The sequence below is a fragment of the Heterocephalus glaber genome, unplaced genomic scaffold (assembly GCF_053883595.1).
Source record: "Heterocephalus glaber isolate CG9 unplaced genomic scaffold, H.glaber_assembly_v1.0 deba00000331, whole genome shotgun sequence".
Classification (NCBI taxonomy): domain Eukaryota; kingdom Metazoa; phylum Chordata; class Mammalia; order Rodentia; family Bathyergidae; genus Heterocephalus; species Heterocephalus glaber.
Genome location: NW_028258142.1, coordinates 56,475,717 through 56,498,847, shown reverse-complemented (window position 1 = coordinate 56,498,847; position 23,131 = coordinate 56,475,717). Strand labels below are relative to the sequence as shown.

At 45.3% G+C, this 23,131-nt stretch overlaps 1 protein-coding gene across 5 annotated transcripts in view; it reads right to left on the bottom strand.

Moving 5' to 3' along the window:
- Positions 1-23,131, bottom strand: part of Slc35d4 (solute carrier family 35 member D4) — a 108,482-nt gene that overhangs the window by 19,419 nt on the left and 65,932 nt on the right. Inside the window, exon 14 of one of the 5 annotated variants that reach the window (XM_021265157.2) lies at positions 22,693-22,762. The exons of 3 other annotated variants lie outside the window; for them this stretch is intronic. In XM_021265157.2, the coding sequence (XP_021120816.1) occupies positions 22,693-22,762 (70 nt within the window). Of the gene's footprint in view, positions 1-5,254; positions 5,425-22,692; positions 22,763-23,131 lie in introns of all 5 variants that reach the window. One more of the 5 variants, XM_087194075.1, reaches the window with a different exon arrangement.

Below are 23,131 nucleotides of genomic sequence, written 5' to 3'. Positions count from 1 at the left end.
CACCCAGTGACCCAGCTCTGGCCAGTCCTTGGCTTAGTGACCACTGACCACGGTCTGAATTTCTGGCCCTGGGTCCCACTTGCTATTTTTGGACCTACAATTAACACCTAGGAACCCAACAGACGCCACACACTGCCCCCCTCCCAGCTGTACCTCCAGACCCATCTCCATGTAAATGGCCTTGGTGGCCGAGCCTCCAATGTCAGCCATCTCTCCACTTCAATTGCCCTGGACTCCAGAAAGGAGAGCAAGAGGCTGCATGCTCCAGGACTTTGAGTGCGATGCTACATGAGCCATCACCAGTCAATGAATGGCCTGGTTTCACACTGCACCAAGCAATCCACCCAGCTGAGCAACAGAGAGCCATACGGGGCATCCCAGTCCATGGTGATGGGATAAAACCAAGCTTCCAACATACCCAGGCTGTGTATCGGGTCCCAGGGCTGAGAGCCCTGCTACAGTGCACTACCCTGGGTGGCCTCGAAGGGCTCCAACCCCTTCGACACTTCCAACCACCTTTCATACAACAACACAAGACACAAGAGCCTCTTAAATAAATTTTGTTCTCCAAAAATGTCAGTAAAAGTACAACTTTAAAAAAAAAGCTTTTAAATTGGCGTAGTGGTGGTGGTGCACGCCTGTAAACCCAGCAGGCTGGGGCGGGGGTGGGCGGGGATGAGGCAGGAGGATCGCTGATCACTGCAACTTCAAGGCCAGCTGAGACTACAGAGCAAGACCCTGTCTCAAAAAGGGGGGAGGAGGCTTTTAAAATGGCAAAAATCTGCCCCTGAAAAAGACTTCACATTACTCTTGGACCTTACCATTCAAAAGACATAAGAAACAGCCATTACTACCAGTTGTTGTTCTTGCTTTTCAAAAGCATTTTTTTTAAATGCAGATATTTCCCAAAGAAGCAAGAGTCTCCTCACCTGAGGAACCCATGGTCCTGCATAACAAACACCAGCACCTGACCCAGGCTCTGATGCCAACAACAGCAGAACACGATACAATGTGCTGCTGTGGAGCTTTGAACTTCCTGGCTTTGTCAACATGTCACAAACTCTGTGCTATTTAAACAGATTCTGGTATTTAAAGCAGATCAGGTTTGTTTTTTCAAACATTCCTTTTGACCCTAAGACATTTTCTGTTTAAGGAAAATAAGGGGAAGGGGTTGTTAGTGGGAACCCGCCAGACAGGAAGGTATCTGAAGGGAAATCAGAGATTTGGGATTATTGTTTAGTTGTTTTTTAAATGCATGAAGTTCTTTAAAAAAGAAAAGGCTGTACATAAGGCCTTCCACTGCCTGCTTCTCCAGCCCCACGGACGGCCAAGCACCTCCCTCTTAGACTGGCCATGGCTTTTCAGACACCGGTTCACAACATCATCTTGCCTTCATCCACCAAGTTCTCCCGTTTACAGGCTTGCCACACAATTCCTGCTCCCTGCTCCAAAGTCCACCTCCAGAAAACTTGTCCTGAACCTGCCCAGCCCCTGTCCACGCGCCTGACTACACCAGACCTTCTCGGGGTCCACATCTCCTCACCTCCACTAAAGTGTGTGGTCTCCCCAGTCAGGGCCTGTGCTACTCAGCTCTGCACATGCGGGGGCCTGCAGCAGAGGTCTGTGTGGGACCAGTGCCTGGCAGATGTTTACAGCTGCCCTAGATCATCAGGGCTGGAAATACAACCCCAAGGTTACAGTACTGTGTGCCTAAACATCTCTTCCTGTACAAAGGACAACTGGGACCAGAGTTGAGAGCCACTGGGACATTCTCTCTGCCCCTCACCATTAACCCATAGGTCTCTCCTTTCTCCAGCTGCTGTGTGACTCTGCACTGCTAGATCTCCAGGGACAGCGAGTGCAGCTCTCTCACCAGCCACAGACTCACATGTGAATGTTATTAACCGTACCTCCTCACTTTCCTTTCTAGGTGACAGAGGAAATGTAACATAACATTTATAATCTGAGAGCAGGCCATTTTTCTCCCAGCATCCAAGGAAGTCTTCCAGGCCCACCCAATAGAAAACAAGGCTAAAAACTCTATTTGAAGGGCCGGGGATTTAGCTCAGTAGCACTGCACCTGCCTGGCAAGCTCCAGGTCCCCAGTTCGATCCCCAGTACCAAAAAAAAAAAAAAAAGAAAGAAAGAAAAGTTTATTTGACATTTTAAAAATATTCAATTAACTCGCATTACCCACCCTGTGATTTATGACCAGGACCAGTGTAATTATTAGTGAGCAACAACCCACACTAACCTCCAGTCAGGGCTATTAATAGTACTTGGTATCGCCTCATTAAACTCTATGAACCATTCATTTTGGCAGGTATCAGAAAAACAACATGTATTTTAAGCTCAATGCAATTGGGAACACAGATGAGGAACAAAAACAGATGAAGTTTAAGTGAAGGAAGAATAAGATTTAAAACCCAGAGAAATCTTAAGTGACTTTTAGTAAACGCCTACATTTTATAGGAAAAGAAACAAGGGAATGGAATTTAAAAAGCATGACATGAATATCTAGTTCAGAGAAAGAAAGGCAAGAAAGTGACCAAAACATAACAAGGGCATAAAATGTCCCAGGTATCAGGCCCTGGAGTGGCACACACATGCTGTCAGAGGTCCCCCAACACCCTGTACAGGGTGCACTTAGCCCCATTTGACAGGTGAAGAAAATAAAGTGCAGGTGGAGAAATAACTTGCTCACAGCACACAATTACAAGAGGAGAGGTGAGTCTAAGACCTAGGTCTCCTGAGTCCCATGCCAAGACCCTTTTCCGCCTCCATGCTGCACCTCTGTGGTGGCCTTAGCACTGGACACGGCAGCCTGACTCCATAGCTCCCAACCTCGGCTGCACACCCAGAATCCCGTGAGAAGTTAAATCACAAAAGCCCCACTGACATCCTGTTCCGTGTCAATCAAATAGGAATTTCTTAAGAGGCCTGGGATTAAAAAAAAAGATCTCCCTGTCATTCTCATGTCAAGAGAGGGCTGAATCCCTGATTACTGATGCATTACTAGTTTGAGTATAAGTATCCATAAAATTCCCAAGCATCACAGACCCACTTGATAACACGAATGCAATGGGCCAGAACCAGGCCAAACAAGACATCGTCATCGCTCTCTGCATCCATCACTGCATTGTCACTGCAGGTGTCACTCAGGGCATCATTTCCTGTTCCCACCGGCACTGTACGGGGGGCCCCAAGTTCTTTGTGTCTTTATTTTCTGTGTCTCTGTTTATGCTGCTGTCCTAATGGCAAAGAAGTGGCGTCCCCCTGCAGTTCTGCCCTGCATTTCCCTGTGGCTCTGCCCTGCATTTCCCTGTGGCTCATGCTGCTGAGCACCCTTTCATGAGCTTCTTGGCTATGTCCTTGTCTTCTTTGTCTGTTTAGATCCTTTGCCCCTTTGACAGACACAAGCCCCATCTCAGATCCCTTGGAGCTCAAAAATTACAATTCGGATGAAGTCCAATTTGCCTACTTAGTTGTTCTGTTTTCTGGTGTCATGGCCACATTAAAAGTAACAAGGAATTTTAAATCACAATTTCATCCAACATCTTAACAAGCACTATATGTGTATATAGTTGTATCATGGTTCCTTTTGATGGAGCCATTCATGTATTCTCCTCAAATATTCACATTTTGACAACATGATCTGTCCAAATTATGTGCCACTTCACCTGATTTACAACAACTTTCCAATGGGAGATCAGGGGAGAAGCCAACATCATACTGTGTCCTACCAATATGAGGTTTTGTGACACAGTGGAAATCTGAGGATCAGGAGATCTAACAAGCATGTGTGCTGAATGAAAGTAGGAAACCTACGGAGTAATTCTCCAAATCTCTTCACAGTACATAACTTCGAAGAGGGTGGTGATGAGCTCTTTAGAGTAGGAAAAGAGGAATGGAACAGGGAGATGGTCCAGTCTCTATGTCCAGCACCTTGAAGGTGTCATTTCACTATAAGTGATCAGAGTTCGTTAAAAAATCAGCCTTCAAGCTGGGCATGGTGGCACATGCCTGTAATCTCAGCATTCTGAGAGTCTGAGGCAGAAGGATTGCAAGTTCAAACCCAGCCTTGGCAATTTAGTGACTTAGCGAGACCCTGTCTCAAAATAAAAAATGAGAAAGGCTGAAATGTAACTTATTGCAAGGACCCTGGGTTACATCTCTAGTAACACACACACACACACACACACACACACACACACACACACACACACACAGAGTCCTATGACTGATTCTTCAATATAAAACAGTATCTTTTTTCTTCAGTTGATTTCAAGAATTTCACCTTTGATCTTCAATAGTTTCACTATTGAAGAATACACTAATATCTGGTTTTCTTTGTATATTTGGAGTTGGGGAGAATCTGAAGCTGTAGGTTGATGTCTCTCAACAGTTTTGGAAAACTCTCAGCCATTATCCCTTCAAATACTGTTTCTTCTCAATCTCTCCTGTTCTTTGAGAACTCCAATTTCACATCTATTAGATCTTTTGAACATTTTTCTCCATGTCTCCTGTGCATTGTTCCATACTTTCTATTCTTTTTTCTTCTTGGAGCTTCACTTTGAGTATTTCCTACAGTATTATTTCACCAATCCTGCTCCATCATGTCCAGGTTTGCTGTCAGGCCCATCCAATAAATTAATTTCACACGTGTTTTTCAATTCTGTAGCTTTGATTTTTAGGGTTCAATTTTGCATTGAAATTCTCATCATTTTTGTCTGTAGTTTCTCCAACCCAGTCATTTTCAATTATTGGCAGTTCCGGTATGTGGGTCATTTGTGATTCTGTTCTTATTATTTTTCCCACTTGGTTATTACACACACTGTTCTGCCTAAGTGCATATACCTATCTTTGAATGTATGCTGGACATTGTGACCAACCTGCACCTGGTCCAAAGGATGCCTTCCACCAGGAAGTATTTCCCCTTCTGGGGGATGGGCTCAACCCAAGCAGAGACCAAGTGACTCAGGATGGGCTGCAGCTGTGGCTACTTAGTCCACCTCTACTTTATCTAAGCCCTCAGGTATTGTTGGTAAGAGCTTGGTGGGTCCATCTCCCCACCCATGAAAGTCCTGCCTTTCAGACGTTTTGGCCTAAGCTCCTCCTATCCTGCCAGGTTCAAAGTCTGACAACTGGCTTGAGGGGAAGACTCATTTGTGCCTTTGCTGCAGGCCCCTCCTTCAAGCAGGACTTTGTTTCATAAGCACCCAAGACTGAGTCCTCCCTCTGCACCAGAACTCACCAAACATCTCACCAGAAAACTGGACTCGCCTTGTGCCTTCTCAGCTTCCAATCAATTCGATTGCCAAATAACTTGCCAGTTTCTCTTTCCCTGAGAACAACTCTTCTTGGACCAAGCCTGATCCTCAGCCCGCACTCAGAACCAGTAAATATCCTCCCTCCTTCCTTGCCCTACCATGAAGAAAACAGCTTGAATTAGAAGGGTTCTTTCTTCTGTAGAAATATTTACTTTCATTCTTTCTGCTTTCTCCAATTTCCTTAAAAATACGATTTTTGCAATGTTATTGTTCCTAGTTGTTTCTGTTGAAATGTTGGCCTGTTAGAAGGCACAACATTCAACTCTAAAAGATTTTTCTTTATTATATACAAGCAAAAACAGATGCAGAGAGATGATCTAAGCCCCGTTTTTCAACCCAGGCCTGGCCACTGGATGCCCTGGTGGGACAAGGTGGGGAGACTTTGTTCTGAACATCTTTCCAATCCGTGATGATCTTACTCACTCATCACTGCAATTTTAATTAACTTTTAAAAAATCATGGTCTAAAACTACGTAAATACCAGCCTGGGGCAGCAGGAGTTTCTGCAGGCACTGTCTTTCTCCTCAGGCACTTGTGACTGACAGTGATAACTACTGGGTGTGGAGGCAAGAGGAATATTCAGTTTCTTCTCACGATTCCATCTCAGCCCAGGGGGAGGAAACTCTTCTGCCGTCACTTCTATCCTTTCATTCTCTTCCAAGTTCACTCCAAGGGGAAGAACTGTTCGTCTGATTGTTCGTTTACTGAGCTCATTAGACTAGTTAGTGGAATTCCAGAGCTTGAAAGGCAGGAACCCAGACTCCACGTGGTCTCTTTCTTCTCTTGAATCCACGCAGTAAAATTCTCTTGACTGTCTCTGTGTATGGGCCCTGAGGGAAGAGGACAGAAGGAAGCTCCACCTCTGCAGGGGACAGAAAGCCTGAGGTCTCCTGGCCAGGCTTGAGCTGGTTTTATTTCCAGCTCAAGATTTGTTTCCCATTTGCCTACCTGGGTCTCTATCTATCCCAAGGCAGGAGGAGTGAGTAGTAGAATTCAAGTACCAAAACCTTGAACTCACTTTTTAAAATGTTTGTTTTGGAGGGCTGGGGATCACACCCAAGGCCTCACACAGGGGGGTAAGTCCTCTACCAGGGAGCCACACCCAGCCCTAAAACCTTGAGCTCTCTAACACATGCAAGCCTTCAGGACCCTGTAGACCTTTGCTCTTGGACTTGCAACCTTCCTGGCACAGTTGCGCAAAAGGTCTTAGTCATTTCCCGAGTTGGGTGTCCCACATTGCTCTTTGCCAGCCACGTTTCTCAGGCGCCCACATGAATAGCATGTTGGTTAAAGTGGTATTTCCAGGCCACCCGGGCAGGCTTTCTTTTTTCATCTTTCTCTTTGGTTGTTCTACTTCAGCTTGTCTTAAAATACCTTTTAAGGTTGACTGTTTTGTTATTATAATTTTCTTAAATAAAGGGGCCATAAATTGACTCAGTATTGCTTCTTTTCCAAGTTAGTATACAAAAAGCTAAATAACCTAATATTAGTGTTTCGTTTTGGAGTACTGGGGATAGAACCCAGAGCTTCGTACGTGTGCTTTACCACTGAGCTACATTCCCAATCCACTGGGCATACTGAGAACATCCAACTGTAGAAGACAAATGGAAAATTTGAGATGACTTCGATTTTCCCTCAAACTCAATTCAATGAAGGCCTGGTGTGGAGTATTGGGATAATTCTTGATTCCAATAGTTCTCACTTTCTTGGTTTCATTTTACTCAGTCAATGTACTCATCTGTCAGACTGATTTTCAGAAAGATAGATTTCTACTAGTTATTTTTTTAAATTTTGACCTGCTGATTAAAAAGTTCCACCAGTCTCCCAACTTCAGGAGTGCTTTCTGCTTCTGGAAAGGAAGGGCATGTAGCTAAGGAGTTTTTATGTTCTAAGCTGTTTAGATTCAATCGAACCACAGATGTAATCTCTGCACAATGTTTTAGAAGTGAGATGAATTGAAGCTCAAAGGAGCTTTAAATAAAAGCACCATAATTATATTCACCCAAAGCCATGAGGATTTTTTCATCTCCTTTTGATAAAACAATAACTTCAATGCACATTGTTAAACCTCACAACAATGGAGGTGACAGAACAGATGTGGGAAAAACAGACACACATCAAAAGCCTGGCATTTCCGGACAAAGGTAGTGTACAAAGGTAGGAAACATGGTGTCCATTTGGAAAACCCCTTTACTGCTTCTGATCTGCCTCCTTTGGCCCAATAACCACCAAAGGGGCATTGCTAGAAGAAGGGAGCCCTGTGTCATGTCAAAGACCTGGCTCCAAGCCTGTCACTCCAGTCCTGCGTGACCACAACTCCCTGGAAATGTACGAAGCTTGCCCAAGACTCAGTCACTAGCAAAAGTCCACATGAGGAACTGACCCAACCACAGAGACCTCACAGCCTTACAGTTCTTATCACACCACTCTCAGGCCTCACTGCAAAATGTCAGTGGGTCACCTGTGCACCAATATGCTGTGGGCTCAATTATATCCCCCTAAATTCATATTGATGAAGCCCTAGAACCCAGTGTAATGGTATTTGGAGGTGAGGCCTTTGAGGGGAGTCATTAGTAGTGTGGGACCTCTTGATGGGATTAGTGCCCTTGTAAGAAGTGGCCAGTGCCAGGGTGGAGCTCAGAAGTAGAACACATGCCCAGTATGCTTGAGGCCCCGGGTCCCATCCCCAGTAGCAAGGAGAAAGAAAAAGAAGCCCAGGCCAGACCATGTGTTCTTGCCTGCACTCTTGCTCTCCCTTGGCCCTGCCTCCAAGTACAAAGAGGTCCCGCGAGTACTCAGTGAGAAGATGACAGCCACCTGGGACTCCAGGAGGAGCCTTCACAAGACACCCACCCTGCTGGCACTGTGCTCACGGACATTCTGGCCTCCAGAGCTTTCCAAAAGGTGAATTTCTGGGGTTGAAACCAGCTGGTCTGTGGTATTTTGCTTTGGCAGTCAACCTGGCTAACACCCCCTTCCTGACTCTTTCGCAGAGTTAAGATGAAAAAGAAAGTTAAAATGACTAAATGGTCCAGAAGATGCTTTCACTAAATCAGAAGTGAAAAAGGAACAGGGCTTTGAGGTTTTGCTGGGATGAAGTTGAAGCTGCACCATGTTCACCAAGCAGCCCACGAGGCCCTAGTGAGGCAACAAAAGTGGTGGACCCACCTGTGCGGCACCCCATGCTGCGTCAGCCAAATCTAGAGATCACAGGAGATCATTTTAGTACCACATGCAAGAGTTAAAGTACAGGTATATTCTGAACATCACAGGAACAGGTCTCATGTTGAGACCTGTACTAAGACCCATACTAAGAGTGAAGGACAAATAATAGTTCTCTAGTCAGGAAGGGTGGGAAAGGGCGTTCCCCACAAAGAAGCAACCTCAGCCACCAGGCACTAACTAAAAGGCCATGAGGGGGTGGGCAGCAGCCACCATCACAGCCAAAGGAAAACAAGAGTGTGAATGTTACAGCTGTGTCTAGATGTCCCCCTAAAGGCTCATGCAGTCATAGGTAGGGCTTTTTGGAAGTGGCTGGATCTAGAGTGCATCAGGCTGGGATCAAGGATGTGATGCTGGGATTGATTCATGGTATGATGCTAGGATTAAGACTGCCCCATCCTAGATTAGATATAAGGGACACAAAGTAGGTTGCTGCTTGTCTCTTGTTGCTTATCGCTTCCTGCCTTGCTGCCTTCTGCCTGCTATGAACTGTTTTTCCTCTGCCATGCCACCCTGCTTTGGAGCCAGCCAACCATCAACTGAAACTTCTACAAACTGTGAGCCAAAGTAAACCTTTCCTCCTTTAACTTTGAGTGTTGGGTATTTTGTCTCAGTAACCAGAAAAATAACCAAGACAGTGAAAGAGTCAAAAGCTAGAAACTCCTTCCTCCTAGCAAGGGACTGTGACAATCTCGTGGAGAATCATAGTAACTCAAAGAAGACAGGCAGCCAGGCCCAGGGGGACTGGGCATGTTGTTCTGTCCTTAACACGGACCAAAAAAGTACTTCTCCAGTGCTACATGTGGCTGTCCTTGTGCCTGTGTTGGTGACAGCAGCCAGCAGGACAGAGTCCTGGGTGTCCCTTTCGTGGGTCACTAGCTTGCTGGATGTCTGGCCAATCCCCACCTCTGGATTTCAGGTTTCTCTTCTACAAAACAAAAGAACTATCTAGAAAGTATCTCAGGAGGGGGGCTTGGTTTTGTTCTTTCACTTAATGTCTTTTCTTGAAGGGGCAAAGAGGATCGTACTCATCCCCTGACTGGTTCCCATGTAAATTGTCCAGAAGCTTGAAAGACAGATGGATATAGACAGAAAATATCAACTAGAAGGAGAAAAGAAACATGAAGGAAGGGGGGAAACAAAGTAGGTGGAGATGAGGCTACAACTCAAAATCGATGCCAGGGAAACAAAACTTATGCAAGGGGAGAGAGCTCATGAGTCTGGCTCGCATGTGACCAGCCCCACACACGACTGACCTTCAGATGCAGGCAACCAGAGCTAGAGAGAAGTCACTCCATGTCAGCGCATCTCCTGAGCTGTTACAGACATTCAGAAATAGGTCCACAGAGACCTGTTAACTCAGTGGTCCTGGAAACAGCTGCAATGGGCTCTTAACATAATGACAACTCACTTTCTTGTCACTGGGACACAATAGCCCATTACCCACAACTGAAAGGAGGTTATTTTGAATCAGGGTTTGTAGGGATTTTAATAGTCTGCCAGCTGCAAGGCAGGGCAGTGTGGCAGAGAGGGGCGGGGGGATTTATGGGACAGAGGGGCCTTTATGGCATAGCAGAATGGAAGCAGAGTGAAGGGAGGGCTAGGGAGGGAGATGATGCCCCAGGGACCCACCTTTTCCAACCAGAGCCCACCTCCCAACAGCAAGTCAGCTCTAAGCACCCACAATCCAATCACCTTCCCAGAGCCCCACTTATTAGTGCATGAGGGGGGACATCTAGATAGAAATCATAACTCTGGGGTAAAGAAGTGCATCATCTCATCTGACTCCAATGTATAAAGTACACTGCTACATGGAAGCAAAAGATACAGACCACTATACTGCGGCCTTTCCCCAGGCCCTGAAAGGAACTCAGGCTGCTGGCATGGGTACCCCCTCCTCTCGGTGCAGGAGCCCCACTAGTGCCCTTGTCTACCAGAAGAGTATCCATCTGCGGCTACTTTTCTTGAAAGGATGGGAAAGTCTGTGTACCTGGGCACATGTGAACGTTCTGAAGGTGGTAAGTATGACTTCAGAATTCCCTGCAACACCCCAGAGCAACTCTGTTTATTTACCTATACTACAAGAACTTGCTGATTGCTTTATTGTGTTGCCACCTCCAAAATGCTGGGGTGCTAGCAATCTACCTGGGTGGCCTTGTTGCATTTCCGGTGGTCACTGACAGCACAAGGCCAGGACAAAACATGTAGTCCTCTCGGTGTGACACAGCACTTCTCTTCTCAGAGTGCCAGCATTCACACCTCTGACAGACTGCAGGACACATGGCTTGTTCCAAACAAAGCCATGGCAGGAAGCAGCCCTCTTTCCAGTGGTCTCAGAGGTCAATGACCTGGGACCCTGTCCTCCCTTCCGTCATGAGATCCACCACACTGCAGTCCCAGCATCTCTCTCTCTTATGTGTTTCTAGCAATTAATCAACTATTTCTGGTTCAAAACCACTGTACGCAGGTTTTAGCTAAACATAAACCGGGGTGTAACCAGTGGGAGGGACACTGAAACATATTTTATTTTTAAATAGGTAATAAATCATGATTCTGCAACCAAAACCCATCTGTTCAGCTCTTACTTCCTGTCACAGACCATCGTGTTTCTTATATATTAATGCATCTTTCTGCACACATAATTGAATACGAAGAGACCAGGTTTGTTTCTTCTTCTTCAAATAAGAACTGGCACGTTACATACATGGTCTGACTCCACATTTTCCACTTAGTACTATATCTGGGAGCCTCTTGCCTGCCAGTACATGGAGAGTGTCCTCAGTTCTTTTTTTTTTTTTTTTTGGTACCTTGGATCGAACTCAGGTCCTTGCGCTTATGCAGCAGGAGGCAGAACCACTGAGCTAAATCCCCCCGGCAGTTCTTTTTTTTTTTTTTAAACAGTATTCCATAGTCCAGACAGATCCGGACTCCTACTGATGGATGCTGGGACCGTTTTCAATCTTTTGTCCCTGTAACAGTGCTGTTTCATAAGGCTGCACCAATACCGGTTGACACTTGTGGAAACAAATCTAAAGGACGTGTTCCCAGAAGTGGAAGCACAGTAGCCCCAATCCAGGGTTTTCCTTCCTGCAGTTTCAGTTACAGTTAACCGCAGTCCAAAAATACTAGAAAGGAAACTGCAGAAATAAACAATTCGTAAGTTTTAAATTGCATACTGTGGTGAGTAACAGGATGAAATCGCCTGGTGTCTCTTTCCTTTGTCAATGATCCACACTGTACACACTCCCTGCCTATTCAGCAGCAGCTGCCTGGTTATCAAATTCACTGTCACAGGAATTGCAGGGCTTGTGTTCAAGTAATAGTGGTCCCCCAATGCAAGAGCAGTAATGCTGGAAATTTTATTACAGTATTGTTGCAATTATTTTATCATTGTTGTTAATCTCTTGCTGTTTCAGATTTACACATTAAGCTTTCCCATAGATGTATATGCCTAGGAAACTGCCCAGTATAGAAGGTGAGGGTCCATCAGCAGCTTCAGGCATCCACTGGGAGCCTGGGACTACACCCCTAAGGATAGGGGGGCTACTACATTGGGTCAAAGGGTGTACTGATTTGTAAGTGTAGATCAGTGATGGTGAACCTTTTAGAGCTTTTTAATGGTACAAATAGCCTGCGGCAGCGTGCATACCATAGGTTCGCCACCACTGGTGTAGCCAGTCACTTAGATGTTTTGCAGACAAGACATTATACCAAAGTGCAAAGGATTAATTCTGTGGCTACCTCAGTGTTTGGACCAAGAGTTCTCCACCAGCCATGTATAAAACCAGGGTGTGTCCTACCACCCAGGGATTTCACTGGTGCGTTTATGAAATTGCCCCTAGGGTTGGAGTTCCAAGTACTAGAATGTGAGTGCTGTAGTCTTCCTACAGTTGCTGGAGGGAAGACAGCCTTTCCGGCCAACCTAACACTGGACGCCCCCCAACCTCCCCAAGGTCAACCACTGCCTGAGGCGCTGAAAGGTGGGGCTGGCAGGAGAGCCAGGCAGTTGTTAAAAGGACATGGCTGTGAAAGAGGCCGAGACCACCAAAGCCAGTTTCTTTCCCTCCTCCTATCAAGGGCTGGATGCTGTGCTGAATACCCATGGCCACGGAGAAGCTTGGTGCCTCCGACCCCGGGGCCTCAGGCTACCATGCTGGCTCCAGCCTCAAGCAGGGGAAGAAACTGTCCTGGGCACCTGTTTGAGGCCACCTTTCCCAGGTGGGGCTGGCACAGAACAGGTCGTTCACCTCTCTGGGCCTGTTCCTCACTGCCTCAACACTGTTTGTAAAAATCAACAGGTACAAGGCGGTGTGGCTCCGAGGCGGAGCACCTGCCCAGCATGCACAAGCCTCTGGTTCAATCTCTAGCACTGCAAAAACAAACACCCCACAAAAAGAACAAGAAGAGAATTATCTCATTTTTATAAAACCAAATTATTATATTTGTATAGAGAAAAGTCCCAACAGATAAACTCCAAAGTGTTTATTTTGGTAGAATCACATTAACTTTTCTTTTTTTATTTACTTTCTGAAGTTTATACTAAACTTTGAAAAATTTTTTTTAATGAAGGGAGCAGACTAAATCATTTCCAAGGCTTTTCTAGGGGCATCATGGATCAAAATTAGGTCAAAAGAAAAAAGTTATCTTCTTCAATAGCAGCTAGTCCACCCCATCGTTAAATACCTACTGGAAAATTCAAACCTAGCCAAGGAAGCTCGAGATCTGCATTCCTGTCCTGCTTGGTTGGGCACACTGGTGTTCAATAATCTGAGGCCAGGCCCTGGGGGTCCCGAAGGCCTCCTGACAGCGTGGCTTGGTGCTGCGCGAGCTAAAGGTTGAGTTCCTGGAGCTGTGACAACTTACGTCCCTTACGGTCACCTGTTTCCCCTTAGTCTCCCTCGGCTCTCGGAGGTGTTTTCTCTACCATGCAGTTTGCCACAAGGTGCGACAGAGCCTTCCCAGGTGACCAGGATGGCAACAGTCACACTGAGCCTTAGTCCCAAAAGAGCCCCCCTGGCTTGGGTCCCAAGACCCAGGTGCGAGTTCCAGCGCCCTCATTCCAGCTTAGATAAGTTAGCTAACATCACAAGACTATGATGAGACTTAAATAAGAAACACACGTCAAAGGACCTGCACTCTACTGAGCACAAGGGGAGTACACAGTTCATGTCAGCTGTGACTGCTCTCCACACCATCTCAGTGGACCTGAATATGAAATCTGATTGGCTAATGAGTTGCTATCTGGGAAGTACAAAAATGTTATGTTTTGTCCCTAGCATGAGGCAGGGAGGACTGAAATTTCTGCTCCTTGGGGACTGTGAGAAGGTGCCCTCACTCTGTGCATGGCAGAGGGAAGTGAAGACGCCCTTGCTGCTTTCAGTAGCTGGAGTCAACAGCGGGTAGGGTGCAGCCCTAACAGGAGTCAGTTTTCAGCCTGCTTGGGCTGCCCAACCCCAGGCGAGGCATCAGATCCTTCCTCCTCTCCCACACAGGGGCTAACGGCTTTCATCTCAACACTGCTGTACCCACATCAAATGCTAACACGCACATATGGCCCAGGGAGCCAGCACTAAGGGAGTCACCAACCTGGAGGGCATGTTTAAAATATGTCCCCTCCAGCTCCAAAGCTGTAAAGCCAAAGGGAGCCTGAAAGGTGTGAGGAAGGCGGACCTGAGGGTTGACCACCAGGAGGCTCCCAGCTCAGCAGGAGCCCAGGCCACAGCAGAGCCCTGGCCCCACAGTGCCAAAGCCCTTGCAAGAAGCCTGTACCTGACCAGATGGGTGGGTGGTCCTCGTATCCGAGGTGAAGACCATGCATCTGGCCAGGAAGTGTGACCTCTTACCTTGGCACTGAGCTGGATCCTTGTTAGACACAACATTCAGGAGAAATGGGGCCACTGCCCAGAACAGCGAGGCCCCAGCTCATGAAGTCTTCCTTTCCCTGGCAAGGGACACCCCAGACTCCTGTAGCACAAAGATGACCTCAAAGCAGGAAGCAGAGGGATCTGCTTGGGAGATGCTGGGCCCGACACCTGTGGGCCTCCCTAGCAGCTGATGAGCAGGAGGCAGGTCTGGCATGGGGAACTTGCTGTCTGAGGGGGGCACCATGACAGCACCCATGTCAGGCGTTGTTATTATAATTTTTTTCATTTTTGGTGGTGGTGCCAGAGATTGAACCCAGGCCTGGTGCATGCTAGGCAAGCTCTCTACCACTGAGCTACACTCCCAGCCCATGTTAGGTTTCTTATAGTGAAGTACAGAAATCACATAAATACGGGGAAGTGCAGGAATCTCAAGCACACAGCTTGTTGAGCATCTGCACACATACGAACACCCACACCACCTCCGCCTGGATGGCGATACTGAGCCTCCAGCCTCTCCCCAGGCTCCCTCATGCTCCTCCAACCACAACACTCCTTCCGAGTCACCTGTGTGACTGCATGCTTTGTCACTGAAGCGCAGTACTCTGTCCTTTAGGTAGATGATTATTTCTCCTTGACTTATGTATGAGTATTTCCTCTGGCTTAGGGCTAGTATGAATAAAGCTTTTATGGATATTCCTGAATGTGTCTTTAAAAAACAGCCTTACTGAGATACAACCATGCCACAAAATTCAACCTGTTAAAGGGCACAATTCAGGAGATTTTAGTATCTGCACAGAGTTGTGCAATCACCTCTGCCTCATTCTCTGACACTGGACAGACAGCCTCACTTCTCTTGGATGTACACCTGGAAGGGAAACTGCTGGCTTACAATGGAGATGCTGTTCAGCTTTAGAGTTTTCCAGATCACAAATGTCATTCCATGTCCTCACCACCCTTTGAAACTGTCAGTCTCTTTCACTGCAACCATTCTGGTGGCCATGCGGTTCCACATCAGGTTTAATACCACTCTGCCTCTATTCCCCATTCTCCTTTCACCAACTTCATACAAAGTGAAAGCTGCAATTCCCTACTGAGGACTCATCCAACAACCTTTAGAGCCTTTTTCTTTGCTTTGCTTTGCTTTTTTAAAAATAAACATCAGTGTAGCACTTGCAAAGTGTGAGATAAAATAAATTAGGTGCCAGGAGTTACTTGAAAAATTGAAAAAAAATATTTTAAAACCTTATGATGCCACTTGCATCTGATAACTTTAAGTCCTTCTTGAAACTAGAACGGCAATGTAGAACAAAAAAGTGAAGACTGTCTATGACACGTCAGCAGCTCCCAAACCGCAGCTGAACACAGAGTGCAAACAGTACTTCTCACTGTCTTCTATCTACGAAAGAAAATGTCATCAAGGAACAACAGCTAGCATTAACTGCCTGGCAGGTGTTATTTTATACAATCCTTGCAACATTTCTGCAAAGGGTGTGCAAGTGTGCCTATTTTACAGATGAGAAAACTGACACACAGAGAACTTAAGTAATCTTCCCAAGGCCAGAGTGGGATTTTTATCCAGGTCCTTCTGTTTCTAAATTGCTGGGTTATTTGTCCCTACTCTCTACTACATATCTCATCTCCCTAGCCTGGAATGTGATAGGTCACTCTATTCACCTGCTGAATAAACTTGGTGATACAACAATCTTCCCACAGAGCTACTTGATTGTTTTGGTTTTGGTTTTCTGAGACAGGGTCTCGCTATGTAGTTTTAGGCTGGCCCTGAACTCACTATGTAGCCCAGGCTGGCCATGAACTTGTGGTGATGGTCCTGCCTCAGCCTCCCGAGTGCTGGAATTACAGGTATGCACAACCAGGCCCAGCTTCCCACATAGCTACCTGAAAAATAAAACTTTGGGGCAAAGAAATCCATCATAAGAACTGTAAGCATTGAGACCAGGTTATATTTTGTGACTAATCACAGCCCAACCATAACTTGAGACAAATGAGAATAACCGTGACCAACTTCATAGACACTTCGGGCTTCAGATGATCAAGATGGATTGGGTCTGGGTGGTTTCCACAGCAACAGCTCACTTTACTGCTAGGGCAGGGAATGGTCTGACGAAGCACCTATGTCACTGTCTAAGGGTACAACAGGACACCCGCTCCCTCAGTTCTCCAGACAAACTCCTCTTCTAATTTCTCGAGTGTTCTAGCTCCATGGGAAGGATAAAGCACAGAAAATACCAATGAAAGGTGAAATTTAATAACTGCCAAAGCCTTTCTTCTCAAATCCTAACATTTTAGGAGTATAAAGAAGGAAGCAGAGGGTTCCAAACAGCAGCAAACATCTGGCAACTCAGAATAGCAGAACCAACACAGACACAGGAAGTTTTACAAGGTGAGAATGTGAGGCCTGATGTGATGAGAACACCCTTTACTCCCATCTGAAAAAGATGTGTTTTCACAGATGGCAGACCTTCTTGCTTTGTGCATGTTGTGAGACACGGACGACCACGGTGCCCCAACCAAAGATTTCAAGTTCTAAGAAAATGAATCTAACACAGGGTAAAAAAAGTCAAATGTTGGGCCAGGGGTTTGGCTCAGTAGTTCTGCCGCCTGCCTTGCAAGCGCAGGGTCCTGAGTTTGATCCCTGGTACCAAAAAAAAAAAAGTCAAATGTTTTTGCTCCTTTTTGGAGGTGAAACCATACAAGAGATTGACCTGAGACTTGAAAAGTATAGCTCCTAATTCCATTTTCAGTAAACTTTTGCATAGGTACCTAAGATGTTACCAGATCCTTTGCAGTTCAAATATGTATCTGGAAGTAGGACACTATACTCACTCTTTCAGCACTATTTCTAGAGTACTGGCTTTCACCTGGTCTTAGGGAAGTAACTGTGAATACAATGTGGTGTGATAAAAAAAATAGGGTGAATATGTAAATTTCAAAACTTTTAAGATAAAAGACATATTACCATTAATCCCCCTGAAAATGCTCCTCCTCACTTCAAACATACTTGTATCATTCTTGCCACTTTCTGAAGAGATTATGGAAGTCCTCTTTGATAAGTGTCTTTGTGGCTGCCTCAATATCCTGAATCAAGTCAAAATGTTTACAGTAATTTCTGTTAAATAAAACCATTACATGTATCCTCATCCATCTTATTCACTGGATATGGCACTGTGCAACTTCCGGCTCTTCCCCAAAGCTAAAATACCATGAAAGGCAGACATTTTGAATCAATTCAGGACCCTGAGGCATGCATACAGCGCAACTGAGAACACTCATGAAAGAGGACTTCCAAAACTGCTTCAGAAAGTGACAAGAACAATGGGATAAGCGTGTTCAAAGTGAGGGAGCATTTTCAGGGGTATTAATGGTACCGTGTCGTGTCTTTTGTCTAAAGACAAGTTTTAAATTTTAATATTCATCATATGTTTTGATCACACCACAGGGCAATACAGCAGGTGGGCTGTTGGGAAGTGAAATTACCTGATTATTACTGTTATTTTGCTAACTACTCTCTTATCCTTACTTTTCTTCTCCTGGCATAGAGGTAAAGGAAAGTGGTGAGCATTTCATTTACCAAATTGTGACCAATTATCATGCCTGGAAAATTGTGCAGATGGCACATAAAGGCTCACATAGGGAATAACGGCCTGCAGTAAGATAGGAAAGAAACAAGATGGGATTTTGGGGATTTTCGTGGACACAGATTCACCTGTGGGCTCCCCCCACTGCAGCACCTCCCACCCAGAGGCCACACCCCAAGAAGACAGGCTTGGAAACATAGCCAGGGAGACCCTGCTCCTCACACACTCGGCCTGCTCAACCCAACCTCTCCCTCCCCAAATGCACAAAAACAAGCGAACTCAATTAATTACTAACTCAGCCCAACAGCTAGTTGTGTTTACATGGTACAATGCAATTCACTGTTGACTTAAAAACCTTGTCTTGCCATATACTTGATCATACTGGAGTCATCTAAACCGTCTGCCCTTAAAGTCAAACACAGTCTACTTACATGTAAACACAAACAATGCTGAAAATCTTAAGCTGGGAACTACTTACCTTGACTTTTAGTTTCCTGGGGATCAAAACCCAGGGGAAAAGATCTTAACCCAACAGACAACCAGGTCAGTGCAAAGAGCCAGGACAGAGTCGAGAAGGGGAAAAGGCAAGTTTGGACTACTTCTTATAAGAGAGGAGAGAAATTTTCAACAGGAAAAAAAATGAGTGAATGGCTATTTATATTTTAAATAAATTCTACTTTAGGGGATAAAACAAGAAAACAAGTGTGATAGCCAGGGATACCAGGCTACCAAGATGTCTCATAGAGTTATTTCCACAAAGGAATAAGTAAAGAAGTGATACTAAAAATCTTTCAAACATCAAAACTTTCGTGCCTCAAAACTTAGCTTTCCCAAGGGCTGGGGATTTAGCTCAGTGGTTCCGCCGCCTGGCCCGCAAGCGCAAGGACCCGAGTTCAATCACTGGTACCAAAAAAACTCCCCAAAACTTAGTTTTCCCATAATCAAAATCTGCTCATTTGAATTTCTCAAGAACATCTTCATTATATTAGCTCCTGACGACTGCCACTTACTGTCTGCTGCTGCAGCCCATTGGCCCTGGGGACAGCCTGCCCTCTGGTGTGGGTACATGCAGAGCTGGCAGTGTTGCTAACTGCCCTATGTTCGGCCAGACCTGGGGAAACTGTGTCTGAGGGATGCAGACAGAGGGTCTTTAAAGGAAAAGTGACCTGGAATAGAGTAATGGTGATATGCACAATGGAATAGAGACTAGAGATGCCCCTTGATTCAGGAGGGGTATTATCCCAAGAAGCCCATCATAGGCTGAAAATATTGTGTGAATACCCCTAACCCACAGAGCACCCTAGCATGGCCACACAGCACAGTGCAGTGTCAGTAGTCTCCCTGTGGCCTCTGCTCAGCAGAGAGAGAGAGAGAGAGAGAGAGAGAGAGAGAGAGAGAGAGACAGAATATCACTAGCCTCAAAACAAAAATCCAAAATGCCCATGTATGGTTTCTCCTGAATGCAACACTGCAAAGTCAAAAAATCTTAAGCCCTCAGGAGTTGGGGACAATCCGTAAGGATATCACAAAAGTGTTGGGACAACGGGAGTTACATCACCAGATACCTGCAGAATTCCATCCTTCTCAGTGGTTTCTGACACAAGCGCAGCACACACGACCAAGAGGTTTATTCAAGCACTCACTGGACACCCGCTGCGCCGAAGCCTCCTACAGCAGCTCCTCCCCCAGGGGCCCCTGCAAACTTACCCAACTAACTCCTTTTCATTTTAGTTATTTTACATTATCTGGGATATGAACAGCACCCATAAAAACCTGACAGTCAGGAAATCTACAGAAATGGAAAGCAAGTAGAAAGCAAATTCATTCAGATCCAAAGCTGTGGAACCCAGGGTTGTTATCATACTTTTGCAACATAGAACACTGTGATAATCAATCGAACTAAAAATAGCCCAGAAAAAATTATGAGCACATAACGAGAAACAAGAAAAACATCCACCTTATCCAAAATAGCAAAATGTCCATTAATGTCCCTTCTCTATGAATTATTTTGACAATAGGAAATGGAATTTAAATTTTTTTCCCCTCCCATGCATCCTCTGGGAAAACATTACTCATAAACAAGTAATTCCCACATAACTAGCCCCTTTGCCAACTGTTTCCACATGGCTTGACACTAACAGCAGCTCCCGAACTTGTCACTTCATGTTTCTGTCGCCTCGTCAGTGATGTCATGGAAAGACATCGACACGCTGTTATTACTGCTGAGCTAGAGGCTGTGAAGGAAATTATGCCGCTGCATCTATGCTTTAATTTTCCATGAAAAATTATTCTCATTGCCACAGCTGCTTAGACATCAGAAAAGAAAAATGATTTAATTAGAAAACGCCCATCATTAGATTTTTTTCAGTGCACTCTTTCAACATAAAAGTTACATTATAGCACAGTTTCATAATTTATTTTCATCAGACCATTCCAGAGCACTTGAAGGTGTTGAACAACCAAAGGAAGAAAAGAAAAGGAACATTAACTAGGCTGCAAACTTGTACATTCTAATGAGCTCAGAGATGTGACAGGAACAGGGAGTCTGAGGAAGTGTGGCAAAGCCGGAAGAGCTGCAAACAGTGAACTGAGGGGAGAAGTCGCCTCTTTTGTGATGTTCTTTTGCCATCGAGGAAGTGCAGAAAGCACCCAGAGATGGTGCCAATGATGATGTGCATGATAATGGCAATAACAGAAGGAAAGAGTGCAAACAGAATGCAAAGCAGGAGGAGGAAGAGAACGTTTCACCTCTGTCTCTGTTCTGTATACACTTGACCTAGTGGGAAAAATCACATGAGCATTGCAACTCTACTTCGAGGATTTCGCCTGCAGTGTGCTCTTCTACGTGTGTGCACCTGTGCCCTTACTGAGCCTAAGAACTCTGCTGACAGAATCTGAAACACCTGTCTACTTGTCACCTCCTCAGAAGCTCAAGGTATGAGTCAATGTTAATCCTCTGAACTTCCCTACATCTCAAAAATTTAGATGGAAAGTAAAACACTAGGTCATTTAGAGGTCAAGAAATCTGTGTGATCCCACATAAAAAGGACACAGCTTTTTAAAAAAATCTACCAGAGACAGTAGGGATCTCCCAGTGGCCTTGGAGACATTTAAATATTCTGAACATTGAACCCTGCATAGTAGCTGTTGACAAGTTCGAGCTCTTATGAGTTCATCCTATATTTAAAACAGATTTAAGTTTATCCAGTCGACTGGGGTAGCCAAGACTCCTTCTTAGTTCAATATCTTGGCAAGAGGTCAAGAGACATTGCAACATGTCCCTGATAAAATGACGACACAGACTCTGTTATTGTCATCACCCCGGCTCCTGAGACCTGCCAAGGCAGCCTGAGAGGCAGTGAAAATTCAGAAAACTTTCCAGTGCACTTAAGAGTTCAAAAGAATAAAGCAAACAGAGGCTGAAATTTACCACCAGAAGCTTTCTGACTCTTAAGGGAAACTCCTACATGGGAAACATAGTCCAGGATGGCGGTCAGGTTACTCCACACGGAGATGTTGTTATGGAGACAGCTTTGAAGGCTTCTGGGCACTGCCAGTGTATAATTAAGGCTGGCAGAGCAATCGCAGCACAGTCTCCATGGCAACCACCAAACATACATTTTCACATACACAGCAACTGTTCTGAATCAATGACTCTTTATATAGGTTTAAAAACATTGTGAATGGTGCATCAATTGCTTCTTTTGTTACACAATGTCTTGTTAAACATGCTGAGAGAGACCTTGTTCTCATGCATGCTGAATTCTGAATTTAAAGCAGTAGAGTAGTGGTTCATAACCAAATTCACTACCTGGAACTAGTGAATACAAATGGTAAATTCAGACCCAGGAAATTGCTGTTTAATTTCATGAAAGAATTAAGCTGGTGTTTGACAGAGCCCAGAACTGCTCTGTCAACTGCTGCCTATCACTAATCTAGGGCTGTCATTATATTTAATCCTCTCAATAAAATGGACATTATTATTACACTTGCTTATAGAAGAGAAAACCGATTCAAGTACCTAGAAAGTGGCAGACCTGTGGCTCAAAACTCGTCACAATTAAGCCTTAGCTTAGGTCTCTCTGACTCCACAAGCTGTCTGTGGAGGACGCAGCCACTCCCGGCTGTTTTCACAGACATTACCTCACATATTCAGGGGTCCAGGCTGTAGCATTTTCTAACTTTGCAATATTCCTGCCCTTTGGACCTTGACCTCTTGCCCCACTTCTGCACCCAGCACACAAAGGACCAGGCCTCCCAAGGCTCCAACTGCCTTCCACCTGGACCATGGAGCAGCAGGGAGGAAAATCCCATTCAGTGTGGATTTTGACTGTCAACAGTAAGCAAAAGAAGGACCGAGGTTCCAATAAACTGACATCACAATCTTCCATGAGAGACAGTGGGGCTTGGTGAAGGCATGGAAGAAGGTCACCCTGCTGAGTTCTTACTGTGCTCTTATTGGCTCTATTAAATCATTTTTAAATCTGGCAAATGCTTCATTAAACAGGTACTTATCATTAATGATATGGCTCCTGGCAGATCACTATTTAACGCCATAATTGGATGTAAATGCCATCAGCATTTAGTCCTGGATATCAGTGTTATGGTTTAGATCTAAAATGTCCCCCTAAATTCTCATGTGTGTGGAAGGTGACTAGGTCACAGGAGCACTGTACTTACCACTGGATTCATCCACTGAAGAATTCACAGCTGGTGTTGTTAGGAGGTGGGGTCTGGGTGCAGACAGGCACTGGGGGTGTGACGTAGAAGGGTGTGTTTAGTCCTGGCTCCTCCTTTCCTCTCTGATCCTGGCTGCCTCGGTTGAGTACCTTGGCCTCTGCCTGGCCCTTCCACCCTGCCATCTCTGCCCTGGAGCCAGCCAACCATGAAACCATAAGCCAAAAAAATTCTCCTCCTTTAAATTGTGGGTGTTGTGTATTTTGTCCCAGTTACAAGAAAGTGACTAAGACAATCAGATAGTCAGCCCTCAGACCTCATTGGAATCCTAACATTCTTGAGATGCCTTCAGATACCTTGTAGTCTAGACTACTTTATGGATGAAACTAGAGGATTAGAGGGTGTCTTAGTCCATTTGGGTTGCTATGACAAAATACCAGAG